The 19643-nt window shown below is 35.9% G+C and overlaps 1 protein-coding gene and 1 pseudogene across 1 annotated transcript; both read right to left on the minus strand.

Annotated features, from left to right (window-relative positions):
- Positions 1 to 359: 359 nt before the first annotated feature.
- LOC111757659 (olfactory receptor 8D1-like) lies at positions 360 to 1158 on the minus strand (annotated as a pseudogene).
- Positions 1159 to 13067: 11909 nt separating this feature from the next.
- LOC100725486 (olfactory receptor 8D1-like) lies at positions 13068 to 15141 on the minus strand. Its single transcript, XM_063256837.1, has 2 exons — positions 15096 to 15141; positions 13068 to 14014 (listed from the first exon to the last, which is right to left on the minus strand). Exons 1-2 carry the CDS (start codon positions 15139 to 15141, stop codon positions 13068 to 13070), a joined length of 993 nt encoding a protein of 330 aa, XP_063112907.1.
- Positions 15142 to 19643: the final 4502 nt, after the last annotated feature.

The raw sequence follows: 19643 nt of genomic DNA on the forward strand, positions 1-19643 counted from the left end.
GACATAGGAAACATTTTATTTTGGATAGATTTGCTACATTGAGTGTGATGATTACATGTGTGTCCTGTGTGTGTGTGTGTGTGTGTGTGTGTGTGTGTGTGTGTTTGTATAACTTCAGCAAAAGTTAATATCTAGTACCTGTGTTAAAAGTACCTATGTTAAAAGGACCAGGATATAGATTAAAAAAAAAAAAAAAAAAAAAAAAACAGAAAAGATTGTCTTAAAAAAAGAAAGGAGCAATTTAACTTCATGACCTTTAGTGATTCTGACAGTAGCTCAGGCTGAGCCACGCCTCTTCCTCAGCACTCTGCTCAGCACCTTCTTAACATCCTTATTCCTCAAACTGTAGATTAAGGGATTCAGCATGGGGATGATTGTGTATAGAACATAGAAGCTACCTTCTCCTGGGCCATGTTGCTGCTGCTAGACACTGGCTTAAAATACATGAATATTATAGATCAATAGAAGATCCCAACAGCCATGAAATGAGAACCACATGCTTTAGGACCTGCCCTCAGATGAAAGTATCTGAAGAATGGTGATGAGTATGAAGGCATAAGAGATGGTGATGGGCACAGTTGTGGCCAAAATATTGATTCCATCTATGAACATCACCAGGAGGTTATTGAGGTGGGTGTTGGAGCAGGACAGCTCTAGGAGAGGAAGGATGTTACGGAAGTAATGATGGATGACATTGTGTCTACAGAAGGCAAGCCTAGTGATAGAGGCAGTGTGGGCCACAGCACTACCCCCACCATCAGTGCCTTTGTGGACATGGAGACATTGTAGAGCAAAAGCTTACAGATAGCTACGTATCTATCATAGGCCATAGCAGTCAGCATGTGGCACTCAGCAATAGAAAAAACACAAAAGAAAAAAAGTGGTATCATGCACCCAGGATAGGAGATAATATTTTACTCCCACACAAAGTTTCTCAGCAGTTTATGGGTAACAACTAAGGGAATAAAAGAGATCTAAGAATGACAAATTACTGTGATAAATGTACATGGGAGACTGCAGGTTAGAATTGAGAGAGATTAGGAGGATCATACCCAGATTCCCCACTCCAGTGACTCCATAAATAACTAGAAACAAGAAGAACAGGGGCAGTGGGAGCTCGGGTTGGGCGGTCAGTCTCTCCAGGACAAATTCAGTCATGGTGGAGTAATTGTATCTGGTCATTTCTTTCAGGAAACAGGATGTGAAATTAAGAAAAGGAAAAATTGAGAAGTAAAAATCATATGTTCTTGTGATGGGTAATTCTCTTACTACTGGTTTGAAAACAAAGAAATCTTACAAATGGAAAACACTTTACTGATTGTCAGTAATAATATAGGAAATATGTTTGTCATGTAAATAATGAGTTTTAGTCAATGACCTTTGCAATGTATGTGGAAACAAAGGTAATACAATATGGTCATAAGAATAATTAGAAACTAGATCTTATAATTTGAACAACTACTGTCAAGATAAAAATATCTAATATATTAGTTAGTGTTTATTTCCTATTTTTAAAATTTGCATCATTTTTATTCTTTTTCATTTTTAAAATAAAAAAGAATATTTGGAAGCTATCTGAACAGGTTTCTCGTACTTTTGTACTTTGAGAAATAACAGTGGCGTCTGAAATAAACAGCAACAGAACATGCAACTCAGAATCTTGAGTGCTGCTGACCTGAGTGTTTTATTAAAAATTAGAAAAGTTATTTGAAGGTGTTTGCATGCATTACATTTTCATTTATCATAGGAAAAAAACAAGAGCTGGGGAAAATGCATAACTTAGAATTTAGGTTCAGAATCAGACAGTGAGCACAGCAGCCTCCATCCTCCGAGTTAAGGGGCTTTTCAACCTCATTCTAGATTTCTGTGAATCAAGTGAATGAGTATTTCACCCTATCTAAGAAATGTTTGGAATATATTTTGGAGACATTTGGGGAGATATCAGTGAAATAAGAAGGCAGGGAAAAGGCAGCTTTCCTTCTGCTACACATCATAGACAACGGTTCACTTATTTCTTCCAACTTCACTTACATTGCATTAACTAAAACCCACTTATTTGATACAACTATTTTTGAGGGGTGTGAATTTACAATTGTCCTTTAGAAATTCCATTTTAGAGAATATTTACCATAATTCTGTAATGAGTAGGAGAATTCTTGCTCCTACTCGATTTACATATTTTGTCTTATAAGACATGACAGAATTACATAAGTAGTTTCATGAAAAATGTTATCCACTCAGTACCTTGTTGATATTCTGAGTGTGATTTATCAGCACTGAAAAGCAAATGGAAAATGAATATGGTATTACATGTTTTTATATCTAGGAAGTACTTTGGCATATATTACAGACATAATATGGTTATCCAGCATAATATAGAAGGAAGAAAACCAACAGTAATTGACTTAAATATAGTTATAACACTATAGTAATCAAGATAGTGTGGCACTGGCAAATCAATGCAATACATTAAAGATAGAACAGAATAGAGAGTCCAGACCAAAATCCACAATAATACGATCTAAAATGTATATAAGATATATAGCTGGTAGGTGACCACATGAAAAGATCTTCAATGTATCTCATGAAATTTTAATTTAAAACAGCAATAGAAAATAATACTACATCATTTTAAATGCCCGAATTTCAAGGAATTTAATGCACCAAACATGAGGATGTGAAGCAGCAGGAACTCTCTCACTGTTGGTGAGAATATAAAAGTATACACCACTTCTTATGATAACATAGCGAGCTTAACAAAAACAAGCATGGTTTAAGATTTGAATGAGCAGTCAAGCTCCTTGGCATTTATGAAACTAAATTGAAAACTGATGTCTACAGAACAAAATAGACATCTGAAGCAGTCTTTTTCATAACAAGAATACCAAGATTTAGAAGAAACCAAAGTGACCTTAAAGGCCACTGAATAAACCAATTGTACTACATTCATACAATAACAATTGACTTTTCAAAATAAAGAAAACTTAAAATCATTGTAAAGTGAAAAAGTTGGTTTGGGTAGGAAAACATATTATAGGTTCTAACTTTATTACTTTTTGAAAAAAATTAATGCTGTGTCATAATTGTAGGCCCAGCCTGGACAATTTTGGTTGATCTTGTCTCAAAATAAAAGGTTTTCGAAAAGGCCTTGTGATGTGTCTCAGTGATAAGGCCCTAGGTGCATCCCTAAATATCAGTAAACAAAGAAAAAATATGAAATGCATTGAAACATCAGCAGTTGCCAGATAGATATTTGGGTGGAGAAAAGGCAGGAAAGACAGAGAAGTGGAGCAAAAGGGAAATTTTTAGGGCAATGAAGGTAGTTTGCATGATAATGTGGATGGTAGATATATTACATTATATACCTGTTCAAACCAGTACAATAGGCTGAGAACATAGTTTCATGGCTTAAGCTCTTGCTAGTAAACACAAGATCATAAGTTTAATTAAACCAGTCCAAAACAACAACAATAAAAAAACAATAGAATGAATGACACAAAGAGTGCACCCGATTCAAATAACATATTTCAGTAAAAAATAATGTAATAATTCTGGCTCAATTTTAATAAATATTCCACAGTAATGGAAGATACTGATAGGGAAACTGCACTAGAGTTTGTAATCCAAAGGGACTTGAGAGAGCTTATTACTTTCTGGTCATTTTCTGTTAAACTTAAACTTTCCTGCAGTAAATAGTTTCTCACTCTGTCTCTCCCTGTGTCTCACCCTGTGTCTCTGTGTCTGTGTCTCTGTCTCTGTTTCTATCTCTGTCTCTGTTTCTCTCTCTCTCTCTCTCTCTCTCTCTCTCTCTCTCTCTCTCTCACGCGCGCGCACGCGATCACTATCTATCTCTTTCTGTGTCTCCCTGTCTCTTGTGGGATGCACCTGAAGCTAGATATGAGGTGCTAACCAAGGCCAGCCTTGAGAGCACAGAGTGTCCAAGGTGAGTCATGTGAACAAGTTATTCCAGCTCTGAGAATATGAGGCACTTGAAGCAAGGCAGGCAAACAAGTTGGTAGGCAAAGAGGTTTCAAGTTACCATAACCTCCTGAGTACATAAATAAACATGCTGCAGCTGTTGTGCAGTACTTAATCTCCTGCTGAGAGAGGAGGCTCCACTTGACTCTAACTTTGTGCATACTAACTCTTGTTTTCTTCATTCTCCACTGTCCTCCCTCTAGAGGTTGAAGAGCTGTGCTGGATGTGGCAATTGGTACCTAAAACAGGACTTGGATTATGAGGAAACTCCCATAACAATTGGGAAAACACCTCTGAAAATGCATGTGAAAACAAAACATGCTCATGACAGCAAAAAAGCAAAACAGGCTCATGAAGAGCATAGAGAAGAGAGGTGTCTTGACATTATCAAATGGATCAAGCCGCTATCAATGCCTCTCACATCATGGTCAATTTCATCATGTGTAAATGTGAGGCCAGCAGGTTCTCTAGAACAACAGAAAACTATACTAATGCTTGTTGTACTATTGATTCCCACGTCTATCTTTCTGTGTAGACCTGGATCAAGGACTGCCTTAATGACTGTACACCTGTTGAGATAACCACAGAGGGTTTGGTTCAAAGCACCATCTTAACACTAAATCCTGAGCAAGAAGAAGGATAGTGGAGAAACAGCACCCACTTCCTACTCCAGGTAGAGACTGAAATCTCTAGTTCTCCTGCCAACAGCTCCTTTTTTATCTTATTGAGCAGAACTAGAGATTTCAGTCTCTACCTGGAGTAGGAAGTGGGTGCTGTCCAAAGTAAAACCACAAACCTTAACTGCACCACAAGAGGCTACTTCCACTTTTGCAGTTCAGAAAAATTTTGCTGCATCATGGACTGAGATTTCTATCCTTACAGAATAGAATCATCCTTTATTTTTCACTTGCATTCAGTGCTAAAAAAGCAAGAAAGACAGGAGAATCTCTAGAGGGTTTTCAACATGCCTATCCTGTTGCTGAAGCCCAAGATCCCAGTCACATTATATGTCTTCATGAAGCTATGCCTTTTAAGACATCAAAAGCATGAAAATGAGTGACCACTACCTTTTGCCCTACAAAACCTTATACCTGTTGATTTTAAGGCTCCTAGGACTACATATAATGGCCCCAAATTATTGGAGAGAAATAGTTAAACATGTTTTAAGTCCGAGGGATTATTTATTGTGGGAATGAGTTATTTTTTGAATTGTGCACGGATCAAGCCACTATCAATGCCTCTCACAACATGGTCATTACAAAAGATATGTTAACCCCCACCTCTTACCTCCATAAGCAAGCAGATGATTCAGAGGAACTGAGTTTCGGAGACTGAAATAACAGCAACTGAAGCAAAGTAACAACCAAGTGATTTTATTGTTTGATTGACTTTGCAAGTCTTAACCTGGTAGTCTGAGCAACTATTAAGAGGATAACAATATGCAACATAGTAACTATTTTGGATTTCCTACCATCTTAGCACTTTTTTGTTAGTTTTATTGTTCTATTATATTCCCCTTAAGATTAAATAGAAGTGTAATTCGATTTGGTCAAAATATATTTGAATGTACTCTTATTTTATAAACAAATTTATTTTATGCATGTTTGTCATTCTGTCTAATCTATAGACAACTGTTTTCTTTGAGCTCAATAAATTTTTCTTTTTGTATGACTGAATTTTTGAAGTGTTTGTCTGACATGCTTCTACCAATGTTGCCAAATGATCAAAATGATGTTAAAATTGGATTTATAAATGTAACACATATTGTTGTTTAATGTTTATTGTTGTATTATGACTGGAGAGTTTCTCATTGTTCAAAAATAATGTGTTAAGTGTTATCTCACTGTTTGAATGTCCACTTTGTATGCTTTGATCCTGTGACTTGAGCAACTAACTCTAAGATGATAATGTGTAGTCTATTAACTGGTGATTTCTCATTTTTTTTCTATAGTTCTGTATTACTTGTACCTTCACACTGTTTTTTTTTTCCTTTTAAATAAAATTTTAAAAAATAATGTGTTAAGTGTTATGACATGGTTTTCACAAGTCATCAAAATTTGTTTAGATAATTAAACAAAAAATTCTTTTTGCTGGTGAGAAGTTTTGGACAAGCCTCCAGCAATGTGTAAGGAAACAGCTGCCTATAAATGCTATCCAAATCTTGTTCATTAATGGGAGGTCCCAGTGCTCTCCATAGGCTTTATAGGGGGCCAATAAATAAATAGTATTAACATATATTATTGTGATATGTTCACATTGAGAATCATCAAGAAATCACTTTTCTAAAAATGAGACAATTAGATTTTCTGAAGCAAAGATGTGTTCCTACAAAACTAAATTAAACAATAAAAGTTTTCAAGGGGCTATGACAATCAATGTTAATCTCATGGTGAATTAAACATATGCCTTCATACAGTCTTTCAAAATGTAAAATAGAGATTGTTTATGTGAACAGACTTTTTTTCCAGACTCAGACATCCTCCTTTAATGAAATCTTTTGTTATGTATATGCTATGTATGTGCCTTAGAGAAGCCTAGACAATAAACAGTTCAGACAGTGTCACAAATTTCTTCAGTGGCATTACATTCAAGGTCAACAATTAGCTAAAACCTTCTTATGTACAAGATAGACATGACTCACTAAAAAGGCTCTTTGAGTGTGAAATGGAACATTAGGTGTATTACATAAATGTCATCATGGTTGTCATGCTACACTATTATATATGGCTTTTGAGTTCAAATTTTATATGTAAAATTATGTAACTGTTGTTGTTAACACTCTACAGGGTCTCCACTGAATATTCTCCATAGAATACCCGTGGTAGGTAGGACATAATGTTTCTACATTATATTTCATTGTGTTCAATATTCAGATAACATTATAATATTAAGATCACTGCTCTCATTACAATATAATGCTATTAATCTCTTCTGAATGTTCAATAACTGAGTTTTAGAAACCAGAAACTGGAAAGATAGATGGCTAGGAAGATAGTCAATATTTTGACTGTGGCTCTCCAAGATCAATGAGGACCCAGACATAACAGAAAATGTGCTATGACATCCTACATCTTGGAATGTTTGATGTTCTGACCAGAGATTGTTGGACTCCAAAAGGAGATAAATGATGTACATAAAAGAGAGTCATTAGGAGAGAAAAGTCTCTCAAGTTTTCACAGAAAACTACTTGGTCAAGCAATGGCTGGAACTCCTCTAAATGACTGACACTGACAGAAGAAAGAGATGCTGTATATAGTTCCAAGGTAAATCCTGAGGAAAATTAACACTGTACATGATTCCAAGGTAATTCCTGAAGAGACTTAATGAAACTTGATAGATAGCACAAAGATTGATGAATACAGTGATTGCTTTAACATGGTCTTGAACATTCAGCATAGAAGTATAGCCACAGGATGTATAAAACAGTGTTACAGTAATATGTTAGCTATAAAACTCAAATCATTAATCGTTCTGATAATTTCCAGTTATAATTGTAAGTGAATGTTATGGGTTAATGTGCTGCTCTGGGTCAATTTGATAAATGCAGACACCTGAAATCCTTGGAATAAAAACTTTTATCCTAAACAAGTAAGTTCATTCAGAATAGACAGTGTTCAAAAATCAGAAGGTTTTCTATAGAGTCCTCCCAACAATCTCCTCCAACTTCAACTCATCACCCATTGCTTGCAAATACAAGATAGAAAAGGACATATGTGAGGAGTGCCTGAAGCTGGAGGTCAATCACACATGCAAGTATTAAAAAAAGCCAGCTTTTGGAACGTGTAGTGCCTGAGGTGAGCCACATGAACAAGCTATTCCAGCTCCAAGAATGCAAGATGTATGAACCAACCTAAGCAAACAAGTTGTTAGGCAGAGGGGTTTCAAAGGACAATAACCACCTGAGTGTAAATAAAAGTGCTGTAGTCACTGGGCAGTTCTCTCCCACCAGGAGAGTAGACTTCACCTGACCTTAGCTTTCTGCATCTTAACTCTTGCTATTCTTCATCCTCCACTATCCTGCATCCAGAGACCAAAGAGCTATGTTGAACCCAGCAGTCCCTCTGTGTCTGTGTCCGTGTCTGTGTCCGTGTCCGTGTCCGTGTCCATGTCTGTGTCTGTGTCTGTGTCTGTGTCTGTGTGTCTGTCTCTGTCTCTCTCTCTGTGTGTGTGTGTGTGTGTGTGTGTGTGTGTGTCTGTATCCACCTCAGGCTATCTCTCTTCTCTTCTCTCTACTCTGGAGTGTGTCTGTGTGTCCATGGCAATTTCTATCTGTTGGTCTCTGTCACTTTCTGCTTCTCTGCTTTGGATATATAACTTCTAGACTTGTTTCTCCAGGACACAAATAAACATTTCAATAGTAAGTATTTGTTCATTCAGTTTACCTCTCTTGGTTTTTGTTTTAATTCTTAAGAAATATATTTTTGTAGTACTGAGAATAGAACCTAATGAACAATAAGCAACATACCAGTCTTTGACCTGACAGTCTTCTTATTATTTTATTTTAAGGCTAGACTTTATTTTCAGTGTAGTAAAACATTAAAGAGATGTTATAGAATTGTATTATATTGCAATTCTGGTACAACAATCTGAAAAATATAATAAATAACAAAAACTACTCCCATGGAACTTAAAAACATTAGAATTAACATTAGTGAAAGAGAAAGAAACCATCCTAATCTCTCTGTTCTAAACTTCTGACATACTTCACAGAGAAATATTCACTTTTATCCAACATTTTACTTTGTGTCAAACTTATTTTTAACTTTTATAAGCCTTGTATTAAGAACAACAAAATTATGCTACTTTCAAAGACATTTAAACAGGACAAAAAATAAAATCAATGAACAACAAAAGTCATACCACATTCCATTGTGTACAGCCAGATATATAGGAGAAACTATCAAATATAGTTAGCAATCCGAACTCTATTCATAGATGTACTCAAGACAGGTGGGCAAAAATTATTAATAAGCATGTGCTACATATATCTTAATAAATAAATACATTGGGCTTTTCTCTCTGAATGTCCAAGGGAACTTCACTATAAAATCCCCACATTCCAACAACATAGACGCTCAAATTTTTTTAACAAATGTACAATATTTGCATCTAACAAGTTTTCTTGTATAATTATGTAATCTCTAGATTACTTGTGATATTTAAAGAATGAAAATTATACATAAGAAGTTATTACATTTTAGGGAAAAATGAAAAGAAAATGCCTGTGCATGCTTAGCACAACTACAATTCTTCTTTCAAACATCTTTCACAGATGATGGATTGAATCTCTGAATATGGAGCTCAGAGATATAAAAAGTTGCCTGTATAATATTTTGCCATCCTAACCCTAACCATAATTCATCTCCTCTTCCTATTCTTCTCTGGTGCAATGCAATGTTTGAAATCATCATGTGACATTTGACTTGCCAATTCATATTGATCTCTCTGTGTATCTCCTTCATTTTTCCTGATGGAATGGCTAAAAGGTCAAATGACATTCTTCCCAGATTATTGGAGAGATTTTTGTTCCCCTTAGGTGTTTTATTTTAGGAAAGTTATACTTTTGTCCATTTTTCTGAAACCTGCTCATATGGGGCCAGACTTTTGAAACAGTTTTGTGTATACAGCTTATATTTGAGGCATTAGTCCTTGTGCTTTTCCTTTGAGCTTTTGTTTTATAAGGTAAATCAAGCTTCACTCCACACATTGAAGAGCATAATATATGCTCTTTATAATAGATCATCTTGGAATTCACCTCATTTCTAAAGCCTCGTATAGAATTTTGTAGGTATTACTTTTATTTAGAAGATCTTATAATTTATACTACATTATTAGTAACTATAGTTTCTTGGTTACTTTTCCCCTGCTGAGATAAAACAACTCACTCTAAAGTTCAGGGAAGGAAAGGTTTGTTTAGTTCACAGTTTGTCCATGTTTCTGTTAATAATCAGCTGACTGCAAGGCAGGGTGGTGCACAGCAAAGGGACAACAGTTCACAGTGGCAGAAATCAGCAAAAGCAAAAAGAGACACAAAGGGGAAAGAGAAAACCTCTTTTTCTTCTTTGTAGTGTAATAGTCTACCTCGTAGGGAGGGTATAAAACCCCCAGCATCTGCCATTCCAGCCTGTTGCACAGGAAGAGATGTTTAAAAAGTGAACACCTTGGCTCCCTGCTGAGTCACTTCATTAAACTTCTAAACTTCTCAAAGTGACACTATGTTTCAACCTTAGATATGGTTATCATGCTGGAAGTTATGTCACTAAAATTTACTCCTCCTGTATTTCAGATGAGATCACATGTGTTCAGGATGATATGGTCCTAGATATTCGTCCTATATTTCAAAATTGCTAAGATAATATATTTAATTTTTAGAGATTTTTCTTTCTTATTAAGCCAATAAATATTATTTGAAAATCAACACATCACTTTTACCTCTAGAAATAATAGCATGTAAGAATGCTAAAACTAGGACTTTGGTAACTCTTGCAGATGGACTAAACACCTTTTGCATCGAGGGATGTGCATGAGTCTTTGGGAGTTCAAGGACAAAATGCTATGTTACTAATATAGTATAATGTTGGTAGACTTAGTTCTGGTTCTTAAGGATTGTTAAGCTGTGTTATAATAGTCAATCTACAGAATGATAAAAATAAGGCTGTTTTAAAGAAATATGTCTGGTTGCCAAGTTGACAAGAGGTGGATTGTTAGTGGATTGCCCACTCTAAAAGTGGCTCACCAACTAAATGCTACCAGGTTCTGGGTTGCTGATTTCTCCCTGTGGACTTATACTCTGTTCTTTTCATGTTGACAAAGAACTATAAAAAAAGTATGTTCTAACATCTTTGTGGGGGCTGTTCTTTCTTTCATCTCCTTCTGTCTAGAAGAGAAACAGTGTTTAGTTGCATCTCTAACCAAGTTTTATTTCTTTTTCCTTGTTTTAGTGTCTTCATTTTGTTTCATTCCAGGTACAGGACTTGTGAAAGTATAGCCATGATCTTTTATGGACCAGTATGGTTCAGTGGTCAAATACTCTCCCTTTGAACCCCAAAATGGGTGTTTGGAAACTTATGCTAACCACTTCCTCTGAATTGATAAATGGTATCTAGAAAAACATTTTTTCTAAAACAATTTTATTTCTTGTTCTATAATAAAATGAGTACTTGGGGGAAAGGGCATAGCAGACACATATGACCACTGTTGTCATCATGCTTGCATTCTATGTGTGTAGATAGAAATTATTTCAGGTGTAATAAATGCTACTGGGAAGTGTATAATTTTCTATGAATTCATTTGCAACAAAACTTTATCTATTTTTCCCTAAGAAAATGAAAGGCATAAGAGGACTTGTGAAACTTAATAAGCTATATATCAAAGCTATATCAAAAGCCATAAGAGCTATTTTGGAACTTGTTTGTTCAGATTTCCTACCCATTATAATGATTTTCTTCTGATACATTTCAAGGTGAATAATGAACATCCTAGAAGTAGAACATGTTGTTTCAACTTCATTTCTTTTTGTTTGCAACACTGACCCATCCTTGTGCCTTTCAACTTAGCTTTTATCTCAATCTAATTGCAACAGAAGGTCATTCTGTTCGACGTGACAGCTATACAACTTTCATAATTATATGAGCACAGGTGTGGCTGAGTTATAATCCACCCGCTATTTTTTGTTACTGTTTATTTAATATTTGGATTATTGTTGAAATTTGTACTTTTGTACAAATTTTTTCATTGATATTTTATGCCATATAAATGAAATTACAACATTAGTAGTGCATTGGAAAGTCATTAGTAAGGGAGAGATGACCATTGTAAGTGGGTCAAACATATCCTTGCCCAAACTGGTCCCTCTCACAATTTTCTGTTTGGAAATTGCAATCCAATCTTTCTAGTTGCTGAGTCTAAAATATTGGAGTCATCTTCAACAACATTTTATTTTATTTATCCAAACCACCACTAAATCAAGGGTTAATCTTCAAGATACATCCATAATTCTCTCATTGCCTTTTCTATATGCATCCTGGCCTATGTTGCTTTTTATTATTTCATGTAATAGGTTCCTGACTCATCTGCCCGTTTCCAGTCCTAGAATATTTTATTGGTGGCAGAGCAAACTGGGTGAATATAATTGTGTCTTTTATTTCCATTCATTATCTAGAGAAAGTTCCAAGAATATGCCAGGCAGGGTACCACACACATGTAATCCCATCACTCGGGAGACTGATGCAGGAGAATCATTGCAAATTTGAAATCAGCTTTGACTACATGCTGAGCTCAAGGCCACCCTTAACTGCATTAGGAGATCCTTTCCAGAAAGACAAAAAACAAAACAAAAAAGCAGTTCCAAAAGTATAACAATGGGCTGTTTCTTTGTTAACATTTAGTCACATTGATGTCAGTGTTCACTTTTCCTGGGTCATACTATATACATGTACACTCACACACACTTATGCAAACATATCATGTGCCATTTGGAAATGACTACACAAAAGAACACTGCATTCTTAAATATTACAGCATGCATTTTCTACGAGTGGCAAAGTTTGTCTATGAAAGCACAGGACAACTATCATACACTGGAAATTTAATATCATCATGATTGTACAAATGACTATATTTGAATAGATAATCCACATTTAAACATTATTAGTTGCTCCAATAATGTTTATTATAGGTTCTTTTTTTAAAAATCCAACATCTAGCTTGCAGAATATTTGTCACTTTCCTATGGTGTACATTAGACTACAATTATTTTTCTATCATTTTTCTGCCTTTATATTTAAAACAAAAACATGGTGATCTTGTAGAGATTACTCCTAGTTTGGTTTGCTTTCTTTCTTCTTAAAGATTTGATTTAGGGTACTATGACATAACAGTGGCCTAAAGCAGTAGGAAAATAGACTGGGGAGATTGAAAAGGTGAGCTGGGTGTTGATAGTAAGGGGACTAAAAGGAGAAAATAAATCCCTTGGCTGTTTTAGTTTAAAATGGCCCTTAAGTGCTATACTAGTTACTGTGACAAACAAACAAAAATAAAAGACAAAATGTATGTTTAAAATTGATTTAATTTTTTGAATGTGTCATTTTCTATGCAAACCTGGAAAGCATCCTACAATTCAGAACTGCTTTTAGGGCATCTTTGACTTCCTTGTTTCTCAGGCTGTAGATCAGGGGGTTAAGCATGGGAATCATTGTGGTGTAAAAAACAGAAGCCACCTTCTCCTGGGTCATATCATTGGTAGCTGGTTTAAAATACATGAAAGTGATGGAGCCATAGAAAATCCCAACAGCTGCAAGATGGGAGCTGCAGGTACTGAAGGCTTTGGACCTGCCGCCCGCTGAGCGCACATGCAGAATGCTGGACATGATGAAGGCGTAAGAGATGAAGATGGCTGCAGCGCAGGTGAGCACATTAAACCCAACCAGCATCATCACCAACAGCTCCTTGGTGTAGTCTCTTGAACAAGATATATTCAGAAGAGGAAGGATGTCGCAGAAGTAATGGTGGATGACTTTAGTTCCACAGAAGGAACGAGTGGATACATAGCTAGTGTGAGCTAATTCCCCCAAAACCCCCGCTGCATACACACTGGTGATCAGCAGCAAACAGACTCTGTGGGACATGGTGACATGATCGAGCAAAGGATTGCAGATGGCAATGTAGCGATCATATGCCATGGCTGCCAGCATGTAGGAATCATCAATACCAAAGAAGTAGAATAAAAAGAGTTGAGTCGTGCACTCCAGAAAGGATGTGAAGTTCTTCTCTAACACAAAGCTCTCTAACATCTTTGGCATTATGACAGAGGAGAAGCAGAGATCTATGAAGGACAAGTGAATGAGAAAATAATACACAGGAGTGTGAAGCCGAGGGCTGGTCCTGATTAAACAGAGTAGACACAAGTTTCCCACCAAGGAGACCAAGTAAATAAGCAGGAACGGCAAGAAGAGAGGGAGCTGGAGCCCTGGATGGTCCATCAATGCCTCTAGGACAATGCCTTTAGGAATGGTTTCCTGTCCCCATACCTCGCCCACTTGTGATAGATGAGTGTATCAAGGGAGAGCACCTTGTTAGGCACTGTCATCCAGTCGGACTTAGTGACCTAGGATCTGAGGAATGACATATTTTTAACAACTCAAAATACTATGGGATGGAACTAGTGGAATACAATCTTTTTTAATTAGATTCTTATCAAGGTGGTGATACTTCCTTTGATGCCTGTTTTTACTCACAGTTAGAAGTGAAACTCATTTTACCTCCAAAAATCCTAATTTCGCTTTTCCTAGAAAAGGTTTCTGCCCTCACCTAGGATTTCTACTGCCTGCCCCCTCAATTCCTGGTCCTGAGAATTCCTTTCCTCCTTCTCTTCTTCTATTATGTTATCGTGTGGAAACAAGGGGAATGGAGTCAGGCTAAAATTAGAAGGTGTAAAGTGACACTAGCATGCTGGAAAGCAACTCCTGGCATGTGCTGAAGGAAACTTGGGTGGAAAAGGAAAGGATCCAGGTGCAGTAGAAGAAGCATTGTATTAATGATGTTACCCACCTTCAAAGTAACTTCAAAGTTCATATAATGTTCTCAATTATATGAATGGACTGAGAAAGAGATTAAGTATTTACAGTAAATCACAGAGCTTTAAGATAATATTTTTTCACAAATTTACAAATGAGTTCATGAAGACATTCCAAGATCATTTAGTAAGTGTTAGACTCAGGACTTACCAGTTTTAATTGAAGCTCAATGTGCCCTGTAAATCACAGTTTTTCCCTAACCCTGACAAATTCAGTAACTTCTGCACAGCTCTGGTTACTATGTTGCTCGTAATTTTACTTCTAAATAATCTCCTCTGATGTTTTCTTCCTTTTGCTACAGAAATACTAGGGTAGTCTGTTTTCCATTTTGATAAGCACTGAAAGCATTTTGACCTCATGTTTAAGCAGGATTCCTGTCCTTTCAACAGCCTTAAGGGAGAAAAAAGAACTGGAAGCTAAACCTGTGCCCACTACATACACAAAGTTCCCGTTTAAACGTGCCTTGGTTTCTAAGTATAAGCGAGTAATATCAGATGAGAATGAAGCGAGTGAACAGACAGGGCTTCCACTAAGAAAACAAACCTGTGTCTGCATGAATGTGATGCGCCCTAAGTGAACCAGGCTGCATGGCTGTTACCAAAGCTTTGCTAGGCTTACAAATTCTCTGATTTCATCTAATTTATTTTCCTTTTGACTTCTATCTCCCAAAGCAATTTTTAACTTTTTAGCACCCTATATCTTACAATTTCTTTTATCACATTTCTACTTTATTCATTGGAGGGCGATAAAGATGTCAGTTGTTGAAAGGGAAATGGACCCACATGCATTTTCAGGCATGGCCACATAACAGCTGCAAGATGTTGAAGAGGTTTTGCCTCCTGTGTGAGTTGCAGTTTGCTCACAAATAAAAGACAACAGGTTCCATCATATGTAGCTTTTACACTATGGTGCTGTCTTTTATTCTCCAGGACTCTCCTGCGAATTTTCTGTTCTGAAAGTTTATTATGAGAAACAAATTTCTACACTCTTAATCATGGCATTCTAATGGAGGATCCTAATAAACAAAGACATAGAGAATTTGGAGTCAAGCAGTGAGAACTATTTTGAAAGAAATGATGTAAAGTAAGGAGCACAGTTCTGTGACTGGGGAGGGAGCTGAGGGAAGGTCCTGCAGCTGAGTTCTGACTGAAGTGAAAGAGGAGGCCGTGGAGTGTTTGCATGAAAGAACATTTCAAAAGAGGGAGCATCAAGTTTAAAGGGAAACAGAGAGAATGAAAGAGAGAGGGAGAGACAGAGAGAGAGAGAGAGAAAGAGAGAGAGAGAGAGAGAGAGCGAGAGAGAGAGAGAGAGGGGGGGGGGTTAGTTTGGCATGTTTGAGGAAAATCTAGGAACAGAAAGAAAGAAAATGATAGTAGTAGTAGGAGGTGCTTTAGGTGGATTTAGATTCTTCTAATAGACAATGTGGGTGAGAACTTTTATCCGAGGTGTGATGGGACACTCTTGGACAGTCTAAAATATGCAGAGTGTTATGTGCTCTGACTCATATTTTTAAAGGATCCCTTAAGATCTGGTTATAATATCAAGAATACTCATTAAGTCAAACAGAAACACAATCAGAGAATCATATAGACAGAATATAATTCAGTTAAAGAAATGCACAATCCGGACTGGTAATGAGAGAAGTGACAAAATGAAGTCAGAGAAGTCTTGTATGGATGTCACCTGCTGAATGTTGTACCTGAGAAGAGGAACATTTTTGGAACCAAGAAAGTTGGTATCAGACAGGTTAATGGTGATTGTAAAAGACCAGGATTGGAAGGTATTTTGTCTGTTTGCATATAATAAGTATGATGTCTGTTTTATGGCCAGCAGTTATGTTGAGAGGGAAATGTGGTGCAGAGTCAGGGATTCAGGAAAAAGTAAGAGCTAAGGCAGGATTATTTGAGTCATCAGAGCACACATAGTATTTTAAAAAAGGGAAATCAGATGAGATTTCCCAAGTATGCTATATGGAAAGACTTCACAACAGTGACAGACACACAGAAGGTCATCAATAGTTTTGGCATTGCCTTCTGGCATTGCTATTTTTTTTTACCAGATATTGTACTGAGCAATAGGAAATTTTAGAACTCATTCAGATTTCTGTTCCCTTTTACTTCTTTGTCTTCTTAAATCATTTCCTATTTCTATATATCTGTAGTGATTGTCCAACTGAGAATCCACATTGATTAATCAGAAGCATCTAGCACCATATCTGGGACCTGGTGGAGCATCCACCAGGTATGGAAGGACATCATTTTATAGTAGTTTATCAGCTGGCCTGTTTTCTTTTCTCTTCCTTCAACTTCTACCACCAAAGTGATTTGTGGATACTTCTTGACTTTTAATATTTTATAATGCTCAAGTATTAACATATCAGAAATACAAAAGATTGCCTCATATTTTCCTTCAATTATTTGCTTGGCCTTACCCTTCTTCACAATTGTATCTTTTCTTAGAAATGTTCAAGTAATGAGTATGATAAATTAAGATCAATTTTGAATTAAGTACACCAGTTCCAGCTTGATATACTTTTTATAAATATTAAATATGCTTTCTGGGTGGATTATGCAGTTACCATGATCTGATCTTTTTCTGCTTGTCAAGATGTTAGATACAAAGATTCTTGGTCATTTACAAATATAAAAAGCCACCTGGATGAGGGGGTCTTGGAGGAGTGTTGGTGTTTGCAGAAGTAGGATTTTTGTTGAGGCCATCTGACCTAATGAATGCTATAGAATATTTTTTCATACTGGAATTATAAAGAGAGAAGAGGGGAATACGCAGAAAATTATCTGGAATCAATAAGACAGAGACAATGCCAGTAGCATTTTCCTTTTATTCTTAAGGCTAGGTTTAGTGACTCCTCTAAATTCACTTTTGCTAAAGCATAAAGTATGGAAGGACATCATTTTATACCCTGAATATAGTAGTTTATCAGCTGGGCTAGAACACAGGTACTTGGGTTTTTATTTATAGGTTTAAACATTTCTTACTAAGAGATACTGGACAAATAGGTTAATATCAGTGTCTTTTTTAGTGAGAGGAATTTATGACCTGACTAAGAATTAGGATTATGAAAGTTATTTAATGAATCTGAGAATGTTCTCTGAATTTCAAAGTGCAATACAAATGAGGGGCCTTATGATGAGGAGACTGAAAATAGGAAAGAGAATGGAGAGTTAGAGATCAGGACAGATGCAGCATAAGGGAAAGAAACAGACGCCACACACTGCACTCTGAGGTGGAGCAGAGATTGTCCTGTGATCAGTCTTGTCTGTCCTGTACAAAACAATAGCTCTATTCACACAGATAATAAGAATTTTGGATGATGTCCCAAATTTAAATTTTAATACAATATGTCATCAAAGTGTGGTAGATCTGAGTGACTTACCATAATATTATCACCAGGGAAAATTCTGCTGGTCTCAGATGAAATTTTAATTTTAGTTTCATTATTAGATGTATGGGACCATACACAATTACCAGATGAACTTATTACTGAATATTAACAGCCCTGTGTCTTCAAATTCCTACAAATAGTAGAGTCGAGTATGCACAAAAATGTAAGGAATACTGAAAAATGACAGTGTAAGATCCAGACAAGCAGATTAAGGAAAGTAATCCTGCAGATCCTTGATTTATCTTGTTAAAGGAAATGTTCATTTGAATCTCTCTGGACCTGAGATGGTTACGAACGGATGTTTCCCTTAGGGGCTGTCATTCAAGCAGCATGGGAGGAGCGAAGTTCATGTTTGCTGTACTTTCATTAATCCCTGGGTTTTTTTTTTTTTCCTTGAAAATGACCAATTTCTCTCCTTTTTGCATGGCACACATATGCACAAATATAGACTTAATGATCACTTTGGATCAGATCTTGTCAGATCTCTGTAGAACCATAGTGGAGGCTGGCAAGTATTTCTGATTTTTTCTATTTTCTCAGATTATAGTAGATCTGGCCTATGTTTCACAATCAAAATTATCTACCATTTAGATTGTTCCCTATTAAGCTGATGTGGCCTAACTGGGAGTTTATGAAAATTGGCCTCATCTTTGATTTGCCCAACTCCCACCCTAGGCTCTCAAGTTGCAAGTGGCTGGTGGCTGTTGTCAATGTAGCTGCAATATTCCATGTTGAAACAGTGTATTAAATATATACAGTAACGTGTAGGTGAGCTTTGTAGCTTTAACCTTATAATTTGTATGTATAAACACAAACCTCTCAAATAAATATTCTATCCATATTTATGTTTGCTCATTTTCTCATAATTTTAAAGAAACAATGATACCAAGTCTTAAGCTAACTTTTTAAGGAAATCATAAGGAACTTCTCTCACTTCAATTTGTGAGAAAGTATTGACAGATTCAGAACTAGACAAGGTTATTGCAATGAAAAAGAATATTATGTGTAGCTGTGAAAACATTTAATAAACTGTCAGCAAACTGAATCCAGCAATATAAAAAATGACATTCGTGAAGTGATCAAAATATATGGCAAACATATACATTTTTAAAAAAGGATTAAATAAAATATCAAGCACTAGCATTATACTTAATGTGGAAATACTGAATATATTTTCATGAAAATGAAGAACAATAAAAGGATTATTATTGTTATAACTCATTAATATACCTGGATTCATGGTTAATGAAAGAACAAGTAAAAATATGTATCAAAAAGCAAAGGGAAAAATTGTCTTTTTCCAACTGTCATGAATGTCTGTCCCAAATTCAGTACCTCTCTCCAAAAGCTTGTTAAACTAGAGAATGTGTTCATGAAACACAGAGTTTAAAAATCAATATGAAAATAAACTAATTTCCTAAACATTTTCTACAATGTAAAAAAACTAAATTTCGACATAATAGCATCAATACAATAAGAGAATTCTAATTTTAAAAATGTACACAGAAATTCTTTCACTAAAGCATATAGGACATCATTGAGAAAAATGAAACATATAAATGAAAAAAAAAAATGCCATGCTCATGGATGTAAAGTCTCACTGTTTTAAGACATGTAACATTTTTTGACTTAAAATTCAATGAAATATACCCACCAACCCTTGCTGACTTTTTAAGAAGCTGATCCTA

This window comes from Cavia porcellus, unplaced genomic scaffold (genome assembly GCF_034190915.1).
Source record: "Cavia porcellus strain 051 isolate PalLab524CR breed Dunkin Hartley unplaced genomic scaffold, mCavPor4.1 scaffold_9, whole genome shotgun sequence".
NCBI classification, from domain to species: Eukaryota; Metazoa; Chordata; class Mammalia; order Rodentia; family Caviidae; genus Cavia; species Cavia porcellus.